Below are 20,240 nucleotides of genomic sequence, written 5' to 3'. Positions count from 1 at the left end.
TTTGGAGAAAAGTTATGACCAACCTAGACAGCATGTTGAAAAGCAGAGATATTACTTTGCCGACAAAGGTCTGTCTAGTCAAGGCTATGGTTTTTCCAGTGGTCATGTATGGATATGAGAGTTGGACTGTGAAGAAAGCTGAGCGCCAAAGAATTGATGCTTTTGAACTGTGGTGTTGGAGATGACTCTTGAGAGTCCCTTGGACTGCAAGGAGATCCAACCAGTCCATTCTGAAGGAGATCAGCCCTGGGATTTCTTTGGAAGGAATGATGCTAAGGCTGAAACTCCAGTACTTTGGCCACCTCATGTGAAGAGCTGACTCACTGGAAAAGACTGATGCTGGGAGAGACTGGGGGCAGGAGGAGAAGGGGACGACAGAGGATGAGATGGCTGGATGGCATCACTGACTCGATGGACGTGTATGTGAGTGAACTCTGGGAGTTGGTGATGGACAGGGAGGCTTGGTGTGCTGCGATTCATGGGATCCCAAAGAGTCGGACATGACTGAGCAACTGAACTGAACTGAACTGAAAGATGATACTTAAGCAGGTGGCTTTGGCCATCTTGGGGAGGTACTAAGTTTCCTTGGGTATCTTCCAGGTACATGTGACATATACATGTTAATAAACTTGTTTGTTTAAAAAAAAGACTTCAGCATATTAATTGTTGATATGCAAATATATCTGCTGATTAGCTTGCAATATGTATAAAGTGAAAGTGTTAGTTGCCCAGTCATGTCCGACTCTTCGTGACCCCATGGTCTGTAGCCCACCAGGCTCCTCTGTCCACAGAATTCTCCAGACAAGAAGACTGGGGTGAATTGTCATTTCCTTCTCCAGGGCATCTTCCCAGTCCAGGGATCAAATCTGGGTCTCCTGCATTGCAGGCAGATTCTTTAGCATCTGAACCATCAAGGAAGCAGTATATAAGCCTATATACTATTCTAAGTTCTCTCACCTTGATGATTTCATGTGACTTCTTTTAAAAACTCTGAAAAGTTGACTAAGGAAATAGGACTATCATCATCCTACAAGTGACAGAAACAGAGAAGCTAAGTAACTCAGGTCACAAAATAAGAATGTGTGCTTAGTCGCTCAGTTGTGTTGACTCTTTGTGACCCCATGGACTGCAGCCCACCAGGCTCCTCTGTCCATGGGGAGTCTCCAGGCAAGAATACTGGAGTGGGTTGCCATGCCCTCCTCCAAGGGATCTTCCCAGCCCAGGGATCAAACCCAAGTCTCCTGCACTGCAGGAAGATTCTTTACCATCTGAGTCACCAGGGAAGTCCACGTAATACACTTTCAATATGAATATTTAGCTACATTTTTATTAAGGCAAACCCACATAACATTAACCTAGAATATTACAAGTAACTAATCAGAGTTTCCTTATATACCTAAATGAAGTTGTCAGAGATGTATTATCCATTATAAAAATTATATCTGTTATGACTTAAATCATTTAAAAAGTATGTGAATGACAAAGAAGTAGAAGAAAACAGAAAAATTAAGTCTAATAAGGAAAGTGGTAAGATGGATGATAGATCATTTTTGTAATAGTTAGAAATCATAAACTATAGTTTGGTAAGAAAGCTAAAATTTTAAATTACATATTCCCTTCTCACAACTTTCAGTAATTTAGACTGGTTTTATTTTGCTTTTAAGCACACCAATCTCATATATGAATCTCAATGACAAAAGATGATAAACTCATAGTTCAAATCTTTTAATGAAAAGCAGATGGGCAGAAAATTGTGGAGGGGAGATTTATTCATAGATTTCTGACACTGATTTGCTAAACAATTTAAGTAGCTATGAGGTTCATAAAATAAACATGAAAATTTGTAAGTCTTTTTCACTGAAAATTCCACTATAAAATGATGTCAAAATTGACACTTTATATTAACAAGTGTCATTTTCAGCCCACAGCATACATTCTCCAACAGATTGTATGTTTGTCAGTTTAAGACACAACCTAAGTAAAATCAACAAGTAACCATTCAGAAAAGCATAGAAGCACTTCTAAAGACATTTTCCCCCTTACTTTAGCAAAGAAAGAATTACGGAAATCATTCACAAAACTAACAAAACCAGCCCATTCAGTGGTTAAACTGTGGGAACGTTAAGGTTTTAAGAGAGTCTATTCATAGGAAAAAGTCAAAGGATAAAAACTGCATATAAGTTTATTATAGCACTTTTTAATGCACCCAGTAGAACCAAAAAGTATTTATATTCATGTGATTCACAGACAATCCTATATGCTGTCATTCAACTGCCAAAATGAAAGAAACCATAACTATTAAAATGTCAAAATTTCAGCAACTACGAGCAAGATCATACAGCATTTTTTTTTCTCAAGAAAGCAACAGAAAAAATGACTTAAAAATTCAGATTCCAACCAACGTAGTGAGAAAAGGGAAGAAGGGTACACTTGGAGCAAAACTCATTTTCTCCCTTATTTTAATGCTTTAAACAGAATTAGTTGTCCTCCCCCACTTAAGTTTTTAGTTTAAGGGAGCAATCAACCCTGGACAAACTCAAGTGTCTTTTCAAATGATTCTGCATAGAAAAGTATATACATAAAACAAAGGGGGGAACAAAGGTTTTGACTCAAGATGTAAAAACTGAACTTCTTTTGGTTCCTCAACTTGGGAAAATAAGATGCAAAAAATAGTCTCAAATTATTTATTCCCTTACAAAATGGCCAAGTACACTATCTTGGTCACCATTCAATTGAACATATGATGAAAAAAACAGAGTTTAGGAAACGGTTTAGGAGTTATCCCAGGCCCACCTTAATGACAGAGGAGATTGTTTCAACTTGAGAAGCTCTAATAAAATCATACATAAAGTGGGCCAAAGAGAATAAAAATATGAAAGCAGAGACAGGCATCAAAAATTCAAAGAAAAAAAAGTACAGTCACTTAATACTTTCTGTCAGTTAAAAACTTATGACCTAATTTAGTAAAAGTCTCTTTTCCTGTTTCTCAATTGAGGAAACAGAAAAAGAAATTCTGAGAAAGGCTCATTCTGGCAGCTCCCCTTAAACAGAGAAGACACACTCCACTTGAGGCAAGGTTATCCATCAATATTAATTGTAAATAATATATTACATTCATATTGTAAATAATCACACTCAAAGTATGTGTTGTTACAAACCTCATTTTCAAAGAGCTTGAAAACCTGAGTATATAAAACAGGGGATTGTTTTCTTGAAGATGAGCATCTGTAAGTTCATGTTGCATCTCTTTAGCCATTATTTGAAGCTCAGACAGTGATCAGTCTATACTTCCAAATGGAGACCATGTAGCATGATACCCAACAGAATTCATCTCTGGAGATACATAAAGCTGGTTTGAATCTGGTCCATGCTAGCTACGGAGAAGGCAATGGCACCCCACTCCAATACTCTTGCCTGGAAAATCCCATGGACGGAGGAGCCTGGTAGGCTGCAGTCCATGGGGTCGCTAAGAGTCAGGCACGACTGAGTGACTTCACTTTCACTTTACACTTTCACACATTGGAGAAGGAAATGGCAACCCACTCCAGTGTTCTTGCCTGGAGAATCCCAGAGACAGTGGAGCCTGATTGGCTGCCGTCTATGGGGTCGCACAGTCTGACACGACTGAAGCGACTTAGCAGCAGCAGCAGCAGCATGCTAGCTACTAGCCATGTAACTTGGGAAAACCTTCCCAAGCCTGTTTTCTGCAGGGATATTAATAGTACCAACTTCACAGACCTGATGTGAGAACTAGATGAGGAAACCCACCTAAGGCAGTGAGCCCAGCACCTGGCACATAGCACATACTCGATAAGTAACTGCTAAATTAACACTTGTGTTTACATCAGTCCAGTCTCTTAGGAGAATGGACATATTCTTTATAATACAAAGAGGATCCCTGAAAAAAAGAAATCAAGAGAGAGAACCAGAACCTAACAATGTGGAAGAGAAATGAAAGGCATTTATTTAAAAGAAATATAAAAAGTACAACAAACTGATAAAAAAACACTATGCAATGTGGGAAATACATACAATGGTATTATTCATTCTAAAAAGAAAGGAAATTCTGATGTGTGCTAACTACAACATGAATTAACCTTGAAAATATTATGCTAAGCGAAAAAGGTCAGACACAAAAGGATAAATATTAAACAATTCCATTTATACATGGTACCGAGCATAGGCAAATTCACAGACAAAAAGCAGAGTACAGATTACCATGGTCTGGGGAAGTGGGGGAATAGGGAGTTTAATGTGCAGTTTCTGTTTGAGATGATGGAAAGTTCTGGAAATGGAGAGCAGTGATCACTGTAAAACACTGGGAATGTACTTAATGCCACCGTATCATACACTTAAAAATGGCTAAACTGAAAAGAAAAATGGCTAAAATGGTAAGTTTTATATTATGTAAATGATACCACAATAAACAAACTATGTGAGTAAAACCTTTCTACATCATAGGAGAGTTAATAAATTACAGCTGCTGCTGCTGCTAAGTCACCTCAGTAGTGTCCGACTCTGTGTGACCCCATAGACGGAAGCCCACCAGGCTCCTCCGTTCCTGGGATTCTCCAGGCAAGAAAATAAATTACAGCAGACTAGACTAAATTCCCAAATACCAACATGAAAGCATGCTCGACTCTGGAACACCACACAGCACAAAAAATCTTCACCATGGCCAAGAGTCCTTATGTAATCTGTTTCCTTGCTCACTGCTCTGCCACACTGGCCTTTTTGCTATTCCTCTAACATGCAGAACGCAGTCCTGCCTCAAGTCTGTTACACTTGCTGTTCCTTCTATCTGGTGGAATACTCTTTCCCCAGAAAATGCAGAGCTCCCTGATTTCACTCACATCTGCTTAAATGCTGCTTCCCCAAGACCCTCTGGCTAAAGAAATCTCCCACTGGCATTTGCTCCCATTCGACCACTCTCCATGAGCTTGCTCTGCTTCATTTTTCAGAAATGACTCATTCATTCATTTCTTCACTTGTTCAGTGCCCATCCTCTTCCACTAAACTATAAGCTGCATGAGGACAGGAACCTTGTCCCTCACGTTCACTACAAAGTTTCCAGCCCTTAAAAACACTGCCTAACAAATGGGAGGCACACAATAAGAGAGCCCACATGCCGCAACTACTGAGCCGACACACCACAACTAGAGAGTCGGTGCACCACACAAAAGATCCGCACGATGCAATGAGACCCAATGCACCAAATCAACATTTTTTTTAAGTATGGAAAAACATACCAAAATATCACAAGTGGTAATCTCTATGGGATGAGGATACACTATTATTTTCCCTTTTGTTTCTGTATTTTCTAACTTTTATACAATGAAAGATTTATGTGATTAAAAAAAAAAAAAAAGACTGCTTTACCAGCAAATCAACTACTAAGAACTCACTCTAGTTACACAGTTAGTGAAAGTGAAAGTCACTCAGTCATGTCCGACTCTTTGCAACCCCATGGACTATACAGTCCATGGAATTCTCCAGGCTGGAATACTGGAGTGGGTAGCCTTTCCCTTCTCCAGGGGATATTCCCAGCCCAGGGATCAAACCCAGGTCTCCCGCATTGCAGGCAGATTCTTTACCAGCTGAGCCACAAGGGAAGCCCAAGAATACCAGAATGGGTAGCCTATCCCTTCTCCAGGGGTTCATCCCGACCCAGGAATCGAACCGGGGTCTCTTGCACTGCAGACTGATTCTCTACCATCTGAGCTATCAGGGAAGCCTTGATATACAGTTAGGGACAGCACAAAGATTTGATTTCAATGAAGTTCATCATAGTTTTACATTTAATAAAAAAAAAAAAAATGAAACAACCAAAACATTCAATTATATAAATTATGGAAATCTTTAAGACAAAACATTCTATAATCACTTAAAATTATGTGATGTGAAAACAATGACATGAGAACATGTGAGTTAAAGAAACAATGTGTGGAATATGGTACAAGCATTTTTAAATGAGAGAACTGACAAGATAATTCACCAAAAGTCAAGAACGGTTATTTCGGATTCGTATTATTTTAATCTTTTTTTGCCTTCCTTGAGCTTTCCTGTATATAAAGGTACTAAACATGCATTACTTTGGTACTGAGAAAAAATAAGCTTAGTGATTGTGTGACTGTGCCAAAAGCTGCCTTCTTCCTTATTTGAGCACCATCTAGTGCTCAATATACATAATACAATTTTCATTATGCAATAAAGGTTTCTAAAAAGTAGGCTTTATAAAAAGGACACTGACAAATATTACCATACTCTGTGTTTGGCCTAATTTTTAAAATAGTTGAATGATTAATTCAAAAGAGTCATACGATTTTCAATAAGAAAATAAAACAGTCATAAGAAAATTGGATAATCTGTGTTGCTTATTTTCACCCCCTCAAGTATTTTAGAGTAACTCTCAAGACAGAGACCTTGATCTTTTAAATTAATGGGAGAGAAGAGGAAAGTCAGACACTTTATGTGCATTATGGTTTTTCTCCTTCCTACAAATCTACATGGTAGGTAATATCATTGCCATTTTACAGAACCGTCAACAAGTTCGGTGAGATTAAGGGGCTTCCCTATGCTCCCCAGGTGGCTCAACGGTAAAGAATCGCCTGCCAACAACAGGAGGCACAAGGGATTTGGGTTTGATCCCTCAGTTGGGAAAATACCTTGGAGGAGAAAACAGCAACCTGCTCTAGTATTCTTGCCTGGAGAATCCAATGGACAGAGGAGTCTGATGGACTACAGTCCATGGGATCACAAAGAGTCGGACAGGACTGAACACACATGCACACACTCTAAATTCACAAAGCTAATAAGCAGCAGAGCTGAGGTGCAAGACAAAGTCACTCTGACTCCAAAATCTATGCTCCCCCGATCATGTTCTGCTGTTTCTGTTCTCTATGCTTTGCCCACTTTTTGGCAAAATGATTCTCATTCTTGGTAAGCATACAAGGGTCACTACACTGCTCAGCACTGCTCTCAAATCTAGAAAGCTAAGTTCATTCAGTGTTAATGCCCTAATCAAATATCAATTTAAAATAAAAGCTTTTGGCAATCCACTCCAGTATTCTTGCCTGGGAAATCCCATGGAAAGAGAAGCCTAGAAAGCTATACAGTCCATGAGGTCATGAAAGAGTCGGACACGACTTAGCAAGTAAACAAAAACAGTTTTAGAAAGCATCATTTTTTTAGCTGAGACGTAGATATTGGTTTTTAATATCTGTTTCATATCTTTGTTATTTATACATTACATGAAATACATTTAGGGATTTACTGCAAATCTGTGGATTACAAAGTCAAGAAACAGCCTTTAGACATAGTCCAATTGTGCATGTCTATTTTTAATCAACATCAATTTTTTTTCTTTATTACAATGTGTGAAGTTCAAACTGTGAAGCATCAAATATGAGTATCAAAGTATTCATATTTTAGTCTCCCTTTCCCATCTTTCAACTTTTCTTCATTTTCATGTTCTAATATTCTAAATACTGCGTTTTACTTAGTTAACTTGTTTGTCTCTATCACTAGAGTGCATAAACCAGAAAATGATGCCTTGTGTGTTAGTAAAAGTTTGTTGACTTTTCAATCTACCACTCACTTACCCCAAAGAAAACTCCTTAAAATAATGCCTTCACCAAATCCACTTAACAAGAACCCACAAGGAATCACAATTCTAATCCTCAGCTTTCCAACAAGTGTACCAAAAATGGGTGACACGTGGACAGATTTTGATCTTTCCAGTCAGTCCTCTGTGGTCAAAGGACCCTCCGAGCTGCCAGGCCACCACATGTGACCAGCCTTATCAGTTTTCAAATAAACAAGAAATACGTGTGGAAGCACTATCAGTGCCCCATAAAGTCTCTTCCTGACCTGTTAACACTTGTTTCTCATGCCCTGCCAACAGGAATTGAATTAATGGAAGTAATTTTACCATCCTTACTCACAGGATAGAAATCACTTCTACCATACATATAAGGCTATTGCTGTATTATATGTAATAGGAAAACACTGGAAGCAATCCAACTGGTAAAAGTAAATAACTATATGAATTCTGATACGTTCAGCAATCAACAGACACTTTAGTTTCTTCCATTTCTTGGCTATTGTAAATATGCTGCAATGGACATAGGGATTCATGTATCTCATTTTCTTTTTCTTTCGAAAAATACCCAGAAGGGCAATAGCTGGACTGTATGGTAGTTCTATTTTTAATGTTTTGAGGAAACTCCATACTTTTTTCCATAGTGACTTTGTTGTTGTTGTTCAGTTGCTAAGTCATGTCCGACTCTTGCAACCCCACGAACTGCAGCATGCCAGGCCTCCCTGTCCTTCACCATCTCCCAGAGTTTGCTCAAACCCATGTCCATTGAGTCAGTGATGCTATCCTACCATCTCATCCTCTGTGGTCCCCTTCTCTTCCTGCCTTCAATCTTTCCCAGCATCAGGGTCTTTTCCAATGAGTCAACTCTTTGTCTCAGGTGGCCAAAGTATTGGAGTTTCAGCTTCAGCATCAGTCCTTCCAATGAATATTCAGGGGTGATTTCCTTTAGGACGGACAAGTTTGATCTTGCAGTGCAAGGAACTTTCAACAGTCTTCTCCAGCACCACAGTTCGACTTTACCAATTTACATTCCTGCCCACAGTGCACAAGGCTTTCCTTTTCTCCAGATCTTTACCAACACATATTTGTTGTCTTTTTGATTGACTCAATGGACATGAGTTTGAGTAAACTCCGGGAGTTGGTGATGGACAGGGAGGCCTGGCATGCTGTGGTCCATGGAGTCGCAAAGAGTCGGACACGACTTAGCAACTGAATTGAACTGATGATTGCCATTCTGACAGATGTGAGATAGTATCTCACTTTGGTTTTCATTTGCATTTCCCTGATGATCAGTGGTACTGAGTATCTTTTCATGTGTCCAATGGCTATTTGTATGCCTTCAGCGGAAAAAGGTGTATCCGCATTATCTACTCATTTTTTTTTAATCTGGTTGCTTGTTCTTTTTTAATGTTAAGATGTATGAGTTCTTTTTGGATATTAATCCCTCATCGTATTATTCATTTTGGATATTAATCCCTCATCTGATAGATCATTTGCAAACATCTTCACCCATTCAGTAGACTGCCTTTTCATTTTCTCAGTTGTTTCCATTGCTCTACAAAAGCTTTTTGGTTTGATTGAGTCCCACTAGTCTATTTGTGTTTTTGTTTCCCCTGCCTGAGGAGACATACACAAAAAATACTGCTAACAGCAGTGTCAAAGAGCATATGCTACCCATGTTTTCTTCTAGGAGTTTTGTGGTTTCAGGTCTTATGTCAAGTAATCAATCCATTTTATTTTTGTATACTGTGTTAAAGAATGCTCTAATTTTATTCCTTTACATGTAGCTGTCCAATCTTACCAGCACCACTTCCTGAAGAGACTTTCTTTTCCCTACTGTATATTCTTGCCTCCTCTGTTATAGACTAACTGAACATAAGTGCATGGGTTTACTTCTAGGTTCTCAATTCTGTTCCACTGATCTGTGTCTGTTTTTGTGCCAGTAACATGCTATTTTGATCAGTGTAGTTTTGTAATATAGTTTGAAATTAGAGCATGTGATATCTCCAGTTTTGTTGTTCTTTCTCAAGATATTTTTGGCTCTTTAGTGTCTCGTGCATTTCCATAGAAAATGCCATTGGTATTTTGATAAGGATTGCACTACATCTATAGAATGCATTTGGGAGTGTGGTCTTTTTAACAATATTAATTCCTCCAATCTATGAGCCAGGTATACCTTTCCATTTGTTTGTGTTGTCTTCAATTTCTTCCGTCAATGTCTTATAGTTTTCTGACTATACATCTTTTACCTCCTTGTTTAGACTCATTCCCAAATATTTTTGATGCAATTTTAAATAGGATTATTCTCTTAATTTCTATTTGATAGTTCATTGTTAGTGTACAGAAACACAACAGATTGCTGTATACTAAGTTTGTAACCTGCAACTTTACTGAACTCATTTATTAGTTCTAATAGTTTTTTGGTGGTATCTTTAGAATCTTCTATACATAGTATCATGTCATCTGCAAAGAATGACAGTTTTACTTCTTCCTTTCCAAATTGGACTCCTTTAATTTCTTTTTCTTGTTATGACTGCTCTGGCTAGGACCTCCAATACTCTGTTGAACAAAATAGTGGACAATAGTGGACAGCTCTGTCTTGTTCCTGATCTTAGAGCATGCTTTGAATTTTTCACCACAGAGCATGATATTAGATGTGGGCCTGTCATATACTGAGGTATGTTCCCTTTATATCTACACTTTGTTGAGGGTTTCTTTTTTTTTTAATCATAAATGGATGTTGAATTTTTGCCAGTTTTTCTGCATCTACCGAAATGATCATATGCTTTGGTCTTCGATATGTTAATATGGTATATTATATTGATTTGTGGATACTGAATCATCCTTGCTTCCCTGGGATGAATCCCAACTGATCATGGTGTCAGTCAGTCAGTTCAGTCGCTCAGTAGTGTCCAACTCTTTGCGACCCCATGAATTGCAGCACGCCTGGCCTCCCTGTTCAGCACCAACTCCTGGAGTTCACTCAGACTCACGTCCATCAAGTCGGTGATGGCATCCAGCCATCTCAACCTCTGTGGTCCCCTTCTCCTCCTGCCCCCAATCCCTCCCAGGATCAGAGTCTTTTCCAATGAGTCAACTCTTTGCATGAAGTGACCAAAGTACTGGAGTTTCAGCTTTAGCATCAGTCCTTCCAATGAACACCCAGGACTGATCTCCTTTAGGATGGACTGGTTGGATCTCCTTGCAGTCCAAGGGACTCTCAAGAGTCTTCCCCAACACCACACTTCAAAAGCATCAATTCTTCGACACTCAGCCTTCTTCACAGTCCAACTCTCACATCCATACATGACCACAGGAAAAACCATAGCCTTGACTAGACAGACCTTTGTTGGCAAAGTAATGTCTCTGCTTTTCAATATGCTATCTAGGTTGGTCATAACTTTCCTTCCAAGGAGTAAGTGTCTTTTAATTTCATGGCTGCAATCACCATCTGCAGTGATTCTGGAGCCCCCAAAAATAAAGTCTGACACTGTTTCCCCATCTATTTGCCATGAAGTGATGGGACCGGATGCCATGATCTTAGTTTTCTGAATGTTGAGCTTTAAGCCAACTTTTTCACTCTCCTCTTTCACTTTCATCAAGGATCATGGTGTATGATCCTTTTAATGTATTACTGAATTTAGTTTGCTAATATTTTGTTGATAATTTTTGCATCAGTGGTATTAGCCTGTAATTTTCTTTTTTTGTGTGTGGTCTTTATCTGCTTTTGGTATCTGGGTGACACTGGTCTCACAGAATGAGTTCAAAAGTATTCCTTCCTCTGCAGTTTTTTGGAATAGCTTGAGAAGAGTAGGTGTTATTTCTTCCTTAAATGTTTGGGAGAATTCACCTGTAAAGCCATCTCATCCTGGACTTTTGTTTTTTGGGAGCTTTTTGATTACTGATTCAATTTCATTACTGGTAACCAGTCTGCTCATATGCTTTATTTATTGCTAATTTGGTCTTGGAAGATTGTATATCCTAGGAATTAATCCATTTTTTCTTGAAATCCTATCAAGCAATATGAGACTAGAGATCAGTTGTAAGAAAAAAAACCAGCAGAAAACCTCAAAGGTGTAGACAGTAAACAATATGCTACTAAGTAACTACTAGGTAACTGAAGAAATCAAAGAGAAAAAAAAAAAACAAAACCTGGAGATAAATGAAAAAAGAAACACAATGATCCAAAATCTATGGGATGCAACAAAAGCAGTTCTAAGAGAGAAGTTTATAGAGATAAAAGCCTATCCCAAAAAACAACAAAAATCTCAAACAATCAAACCTTATGCCTAAATAATTATAAAAAGAAGCAAAACCCAAAGTTAGTAAAAAGAAAAGAAGTAATAAAGATCAGAGCAGAAATAAATGAAACAGAGACTAAAACAGCAGAAAAGATCAATGAAACTAAGAGCTGATTCTTTGAAAAAATAAACAAAACTGATAAACTTTTAGCCAGACTCACCAAGAAAAAGAGGACTCATATAAACCAGAAATGAAAAGGTAATTACAACTGATAGTACAGAAATACAAAGGATTATTAAGAGATTACTATGAACAATTATATACCAATAAAATGGACATATAATGGGCTGGAGAGTTTAGTGAATATTGTTTATCCTCCATACATTTGGAGTCTTCTGTAGTTTTCTTTCTTCTTATAACTGATCTGTAGTCTCATATTGCTTGACACGATTTCAATCTTCTTAAATTTACTAAGACTTATTCTGTGGCCTAGCATGTGATCTATCCTGGAGAACGTTCCATGTGCACTTGAGTGTGTATTCTCATGCTTTTAGATAGAATGTTTATATGTATGGATGTATGTGTTTATGTATATATATGCATCAATCATCTGGTCTAATTTGTCTTCTGGACCAGGGTTTCCTTACAAATTTTCTGTCTGGATGATCTGTCCACTGATGTAAGTGGGGTGTTAAAAGTCTCCCACTATTACTGTGTTACTGTTAATTTTTCCTTTTATGTTTGTTAACTGCTTTATTTATTTAGGTGTTCTTATATTGGGTACATATATATATATACACACATACACTTACAACTGTTGTATCTTCTTGTTGTATTGATCCTTTGATCATTATGTAATGTCTCTCATTACAGTCTTTGTCTTACAGTCTATTTTGTCTGATATAAGTATTGTTATCCCTGCTTTCTGTCTCCATTTGAATGGGAAAACTTTTCCATCCTCTCACTTTCAGTCTGTGTCTTTAGATCTGAAATGAGTCTCTTGCAGGCAGCACATAGACGGGTCTCGCTTTTGTATCCATTCCTCCTCCACTTTATGTCTTTTGATTGGAGCATGCGGTCTATTTATAAAGTAACTGTTGATAGCTATGTACTTATTGCCATTTTGTTCATCATTTTCTGGTAGTTTTTGTAGTTTTTGTCCTCTCTTCTAACTGTGGTGTTATGTTTGGATTCCTTTCTCTTTGTGCGTATGTATCTATTATAGATTTTTGGTCTGTGGCTACCATGACGTTTATATGTAACTATATACACATATATAGCTTAGTGTTTGGACATCATATTTTACAACTCTGTTTCATGTATCTCAACTATTTACTGCAGACAAAGATGATTTTACTACCTCTGTCTTTAGCTCTGCATTGTTTTTTATTTCATTGCTATATTTTCCCTAGTGGTTCAGATGGTAAAGGAGCTGCCTGCATTGTAGGAGACCTGGGTTCAATTACTGGGTCAGGAAGATTCCCTGGAGAAGGGAATGGCTCCCCACTCCAGTATTCTTGCTTGGAGAATTCCATGAACTAAGGAGTCTGGCAGACTACAGTTAATGGGGTCACAAACAGACATGATTAAGCAATGAACACTTTCCCTTTTCAACTTTAGTATGAAATCAGTCATATAAATAATTTTAAAACACTTTATTAAGAAAAATAAGCAGTATATTACTTAAAATTTACTCTAGATTTAATCTTGATTTTATTTCACACCTTTGCTTCACAAGGAATTTTAATAAGGTGAAAAGTTGAAAACTATTGAAGAATCTGAACATTTTTCAACCATGCCTAGAAACTGTAACAAAATCTTGCTACCCTGGTGCCAAAAACAGTTTACAGTAAGGAAAGATTAGATTAGTCCTAAAGGACTTACTGCTTCTAAAAAAAACTGGCAGACATCAATTTTTGGCTGACTTGAGGAAAGCACATATGGGATCCAAGGAATTCCAGGAGTGAGCAATCTCAGAAATGTTTGGATTCAGAGTCTTCCCTACAGTTATTCATCTTAGAGTTGAAAAATTCATAAAGTAAGTAATACCATCCCTGACTATCAATGAGGTAGCACCTTCTACCTCAAGCCCTGCTCAATGTTAACATTCTACAGGTCACATACCAAATACTAGCAGAGGAGCTGAGGGCAGGGGAGAGGAAAGAGGAACTTCAAACAAAGTGACAAAAGTATACAAACCATCACGAACAAAGCTTTTCTGGATATTTCAACTAGCTATCCCTCCTCCACCGTAATGTACAGTTTACTCACTTAACAGCTTTTTACTCTAAGATTCCTTTATAAACAAGGATGAATTAAGAAAAAAATGACATGAAGAATAAACGAGAACAGCAAAGGATCTTTGAGAAAAAGCAATAATTAGCAAAACAAACTATAAAGCCATAATAATTCAAACTGCAAGGCACCAGCAAGAGTCAAGAAATAGACAATAATGGCTAACAATTTATTCCCACCACTATTGCTTAGAAGTTCATCCTTTTCCCAAAGCTCTGAAGTGCCAGCTTTGCATAAATCAAGTACACACACACACACACCATCTTCTTCCTCCTTTCCTTCTAAAGAGCACTTTAGCTATTATTAATTTTTTTTCTTTCCCATTCAAATTTTGTCTATCTTTAAATAAGAAATAATCCTTATCATCTAGAACTACTTTGGTGCCTCCATATTCTGGGAGAAGAACTTTATCTCCAACTTCCATGCTGACTGGCTGAATCTCTCTACCCTTTCCTTTAGAGCCCAATCCAATAGCTACTATCATTGCCTGCAATACTTTTCCTTGTGGTTTTTTCTGGAAGCATAATGTCTCCTATGGTTACAGTTTCAGCTGCACTTCTTTCAGCTAGGGACAAAACTTCCTAAATGCCTGTCCTACCATGACTCCAGTTGTTGCAGTTCGTACTCTGCTCTCACACTACCACCACAAGGAAAGACCTTGTCGGACACTCTGGACATGTAAACTCAGCTAAGTCTTCTTTAATGTCTTTTGGCAGAGCACAAATGGATTGTAGTACAGTTTACATAAGTGAAAAGAAAATTTATTTTGAATAATAAATAATATTCTCTTTATATGCTCTTTTTTCCTCTAAGTCTTATTACAACATGAGCAGAGATACTCAATGATAATTTCTTCAGGATTAAGGAAATGATTTCAAAATGTACTGATACTATAGTTCATCTTCAGTTTGACCTCTCTCATCAATCCACAACCACCTTTAATTTTCCAAGGATCTCAAAAGCACTAATATGTAGCTACTTCCCATAATATACAACTAACTCACATTATTACAAAATGTAAACTAAGTCAACCTTGTAGAGTCCAATCCAACTATATCTAAAACTCAGAAATCAAAATGTATTGCCAAAATATATAAACAATTTACAAAAAGCAAATACCAATAATCCTTAACCCTCAAACATATGAAAATAAACATAACCTTGATTGTTAAAGGATAATACATATACATACATTTTACATATATATATATTTAATTCATAGTCAAAAGACTGAGAGATAGCCCTTCCAACTCTAGGGTCAGGGAGAGAAGAAATACAGACTTAGTTGTCATGATGGTACCATTTTCATTACTGAAAATCAGTAGAAGAAAAGAATTGTTTCCCCTTATTAATAATATAATAAAAACTATATTTTACTATAACTTAATTCATGAAAGCAATCCTTTACAGGAGAATTCCAGTTAAGAAATGACCAAATTAAAAATAATACCATTTTGTAATCTCTTATAAGATAGGTGATTGGAACCAAAATCATCAGTGGATTCTAAACCACAACCAAACCTCTCAGTCTTAACATGATAACTGATTAAGACTTCGCATTTTCTGTATCCTAAATGAATACAATATAAGGCACCTAGCATCACTTATGAATTACTTTTACCAAAAATGTTTAACCCAAATTTTATCATCTTTAAATCTGATGTTCAATTTATAGAAAATTCAAATAAAAAAACAAAATATAAGAAGTAGTCAGGTAGATCTAGAAGGTGGAACAGTCTACAGAAAAACTGATCCAGTTTCTTAGAAGAAAAAAAAAATGAATGGCATAGGCATATGGGAAAAGAAAATAGTGGCAGGAGTTGGGAAATATATAGCTCTGTTCGAGATTAAAGACATTCAAGAAATATAACTACCAAATGCAAGGTATACACCTTATTTATTTCCTAATTGTAAAAAACAAACTACAAAACAACTAGGGAAATTTTAAGAAGGACTGGGTAAGTGAAACTATTGTTATTTTGTGTGATATTACTGTTAATTTTGTGATTGTTAAGATGTGAGAATGGTATTATGATTATAAAGAAAACGTCTGTATTTTACTTTACTTTAGAGTACTTTAAAATATAGATGAAGTAAATATGGAAATAATCCAAATGGCTGTTAACTGATGAATAGATAAACAAATGATTGTATATTCATATACATGAATCTTACTCAGGAATAAAAATGAATGAAATATTGATACATGCTACAACATATCATCATAGTCAAAGATTTCAGGGACTAGGCCACAGACATCTTTAGGGGGCCATCATTCAGTCTTTCATAATAAAACTATTAAAAATAAATAAAAATCCTTAAAATCTACATACTGAATAATGGGAATTCAACATTCTAGTCACTCTACATAGTTAAATGTTGGTCAGTTTTTATAATAGTTAAAAAGGAAATACTGGTTTTCACCTGCCAAAATGGCAAAGGCCAAAGAGTCTAAAAATGCATTAAACTGATAAAGGGGTGGGAAAGCAGACCTCCTCATATATTGATGGTAGAAGTATACATTAGTACAACTTCCATGAAGCAGTTTGGTAATATCTACCAAAATTACAAATGCACATACACTCTGATACAGCAATTCTACTTTGAGGAATTTATACTAGAAATTTACTTGTATGCATGAGAAATTATATATGCAGCATTATCTGTTATAATAAAATATTGGAAACAATCTAAATGTTTACCAATAAAAAACTGATTTCATATAATCTGCAGATACTCTTGGTGTTTCCCCAGGGGCTCAGTGGTAAAGAATCTGCCTACAATGAAGGAGACACTGGTTTGATCCCTGGTTCGGGAAGATCCCTTGGAGAAGGGACTGGCAACCCATTCCAGTATTCTTGCCTGGAGAATCCCATGGACAGAGGAGCCTGGCAGGCTACACCCCATGAGGTCACAAAGAGTCAGACACAACTGAGCTACTGAGCACACATTGATACTCTGCAGTCACTTAAAAGAATAAGACAGGTACATATTAACTGTGGGGGAAAAAGCAAGGACAGCAAGCAAGAAGAAAAAAGCAAGGTATGTGTGGTATGCTAGTATTTGTCTTTAAACAGTCTTGTAAAACTACATGAAATATATGGTTTTACTATTTCTGGAAGGATTCAAAAGAAACTGCTACCAGGAATCATCTCTGGAGAAAGGAGGTAGCTGAGTGGGGGAAAGGAGAGAGAAAAACTTATTTCTTCCTTTTCATAACTTTTGGGTTTTCTACCAGTACATGTACAACAAATGGAGAGAGAGAACATTAAAATAAAAATTTTTTCAAAAATCAGTATACAAGTTTATGTGGCCCTGAATACAAATTTTCAATTTCCAAGTTACCTCTTACCTGCTTGTTGGTGCAGGGAAAGAAAATGATAGAAGCTGATTCCAGAACGGATCATTCTCAGAGACAGATTCGGTGCCTGATAACTTTTTCAAGTACTCATTTTTAGGAAGATCACCAATTCTGCTACTGTTTGATCCCATCTTTTAATCTGGCAGATAACTTGTCCTCAAACCTTCATTTCCACAAAACAACCTACAAAGAATAAGAAGAAAAATTTCAAATGTGCTCAAAATAATTGTCATACTTTTTCTACCCATGACCTAAATATAAGAAACTATAAACCTACTTTTAAAAAAATCACACCTCCCTCTATTTTTTTAATCTCAACAATGGGATACAATACACTAGTGAAAATAAATTAACCAGATCTACAATTACCAACATGCACACATCTCAAAAATATTTAAAGAAAGCTATGAGATAATGACATGACGTAATTTCATTTATATGACTGTAAAATGTACAAACAATATTATGGATATATTCATAGCTACTACAAATATTAAAACATATATGGGAAAAATACAAAGCAAAATCAGAAGAATGCTTTCATATAATGTTATTGTGTGAGGAAAGGGGAGGCTTCAGTCGCATAAACACTTTCTAGAAAAGAAAAGGGAAAGGAAAAGAAATAGATTCTTGTTTAGATTTGCTGAAAATGGAGAAGAGATATAAAGGTTTTGTTTCATTACCCTCTATTACTGTCTGTCTTATACATTAATTCTTAAAAAGAAAAAAACTGGTTTCTTAATCTTGCAGTAGCAATACTGGAAGATAGATAGATGATAAGGAAGCAATGCCTTTAAATTAAGAAAAAAATTTTTAACTGGAATTCTATACCTAGCCAAAAGCTCCCAGATAGTATGAAGGTAGAAGAGCATTTTTAGATTTGCCAACACTCAAAAACCTCCCATGCACCCATTTGAAGCTACTGGAAAATTTCAGTATGAGGGCATAAACCAAGAAAAATGAAGACACGGAATTGAGGAAACAGGATTCAACACAAGATAGGTGAAAAGAAATTACAGGTCAAGAGCTGTGCAACAGCTGGAACAAGGGTCAGCATGGCCCACTGACCTCCTGGGGAAGAAAACACAGAACTGCTATAGGTCACCTGATGTGTCCAACCTTATTCAGTAGATTTATAAAATACCAGAGAATATGGAAGGAAGTGGGGAAGGAATGACTGTTACTCAGAACACAAAGTAAATGATTTAATTATGTATTCTGGGGGAAAAAAACATTGTTCAAGAAAAGTTTGTGTAGTCACAGGGTATAACTCATTTCAGGTTATGAATATTTATATAATCACTATAATATAAAGACTAAATCAAAAATTGTGAGGTAATAACTATACTAGGGAAATGCCAGAGAAAGAAATGAGAGTGGTGCCTTAAGAATGTGAAGTCGAGACTTTCCTGGTGGTCCAGTGGTTAAGACTCTGAACTTCCAATTCAAGAAGTATGGGTTCCATCCCTGGTCAGGGAACTACTCCCACATGCCACAACTGAGACCCGGCACAGCCAAAGAAATAAAAATAAACATTAAAAAATTATTTTAAGAATGTGAAATCTCTGACTTCCATTAAGTAGGTAGGAGGTCAATCTTAGAAAATATTTTAAATTACTAAATCAGAAAATAATAGTAAAAGCATATTAGTTATAAATAAGGAGGTAAGTAACAAGAAGCAACAGCTCAGAGATTTGAGAGTAGCCACCTTTGGGGAAAAGGACTCAAGTGGGTAGGGTGGTAGTACAGTTTTTTCATCATAAGTCCATCATATTATTTGATTTTTAACCTATGTCTATATATTACTTTGATATTTTTTAATTAAATATTTTTTCACCTCCTTGACTATTCCATTTCTGACTCAAATTTAAACTTTTAACATATACAGAAAACACAAGAAACATCATAACTTAATTAACAGTGATAAAAATGTGAAGTATTCTTTTATGATGCCTACAACTAACAGCCTTAAGGAAATCTACTTGTAGGATATAGTTTAATGTTATAATACAAATTATTAAAGCTGACAGCTCCTAAAATCTAAATTTAAAATTTCTATCACTATGTATGTTTACTGACAGGTCACACGTTTGGTCAAAAAAGAGAATTAAATCCAAAGACACAGTGACAAACACATAAATCAAAACAAAAAACTTAGAAATGGACCCACCAAACTGCAGCCACTTGGAGTTTTTCAACAATGCAAAATCAATTCAATAAAAGGACAATTTTTTCAAATAATAATGCTAGAACAACTGGGTATCAACAGGTCACACTCTGACCTAAACCTTTCACGTTATACCAAAGTTAATTCAAAGTGAATTACAGATCTAAATGTAAACTTAAAAAGTATAAAACTTTTAGATAAGAACACAGGAGAAAACCGTGACTTGGGGTCAGGAAATACTTAGACATTACACAAAAGCACAACCCATAAAAGAAAACATCAATAAATTGAGCTCCATCAAAATTAAAAACTTTTGGTCTATGAAAACCCTATTAAGGGGATGGAAAGACAAGACACATAAAGAATCTGCCTTCTAATGCAGAGGACATGGGTTCCATCCCTGGTTGGGGAACTAAGAGATCCCACAAGCCAGGGAGCAACTAAGCTTGTGCACCACAACTACTGAGCCCTCACGCTCTGCAACTGGAGAAGCCCCTGTGCCACGACCAGGGAAAGCCTGCACCCCATGACAAAGACCCAGCACAGCCAACAACAACAAAAAATTAAAAGCTGCA

The 20,240-nt window shown here is 36.6% G+C and overlaps 1 protein-coding gene across 2 annotated transcripts in view; it reads right to left on the bottom strand.

The window, feature by feature from the left end:
• Window positions 1–20,240, bottom strand: part of LOC104995808 (dymeclin-like) — a 64,353-nt gene that overhangs the window by 22,291 nt on the left and 21,822 nt on the right. For both annotated transcript variants that reach the window (XR_826094.1, XM_010849825.1), the window contains one exon: window positions 17,490–17,681. Coding sequence is in view for 1 of the 2 variants with exons in the window: in XM_010849825.1 (XP_010848127.1) it covers window positions 17,490–17,629 (140 nt within the window). In the remaining variant the exon portion in view is untranslated. The remainder of the gene's footprint in view (window positions 1–17,489; window positions 17,682–20,240) is intronic.

This window comes from Bison bison, unplaced genomic scaffold (genome assembly GCF_000754665.1).
Source record: "Bison bison bison isolate TAMUID 2011002044 unplaced genomic scaffold, Bison_UMD1.0 scf7180017864287, whole genome shotgun sequence".
Classification (NCBI taxonomy): Eukaryota; Metazoa; Chordata; class Mammalia; order Artiodactyla; family Bovidae; genus Bison; species Bison bison.
Note: the sequence above shows the minus strand (reverse complement) of the source record. Positions and strands in the feature narration are given on the sequence as shown.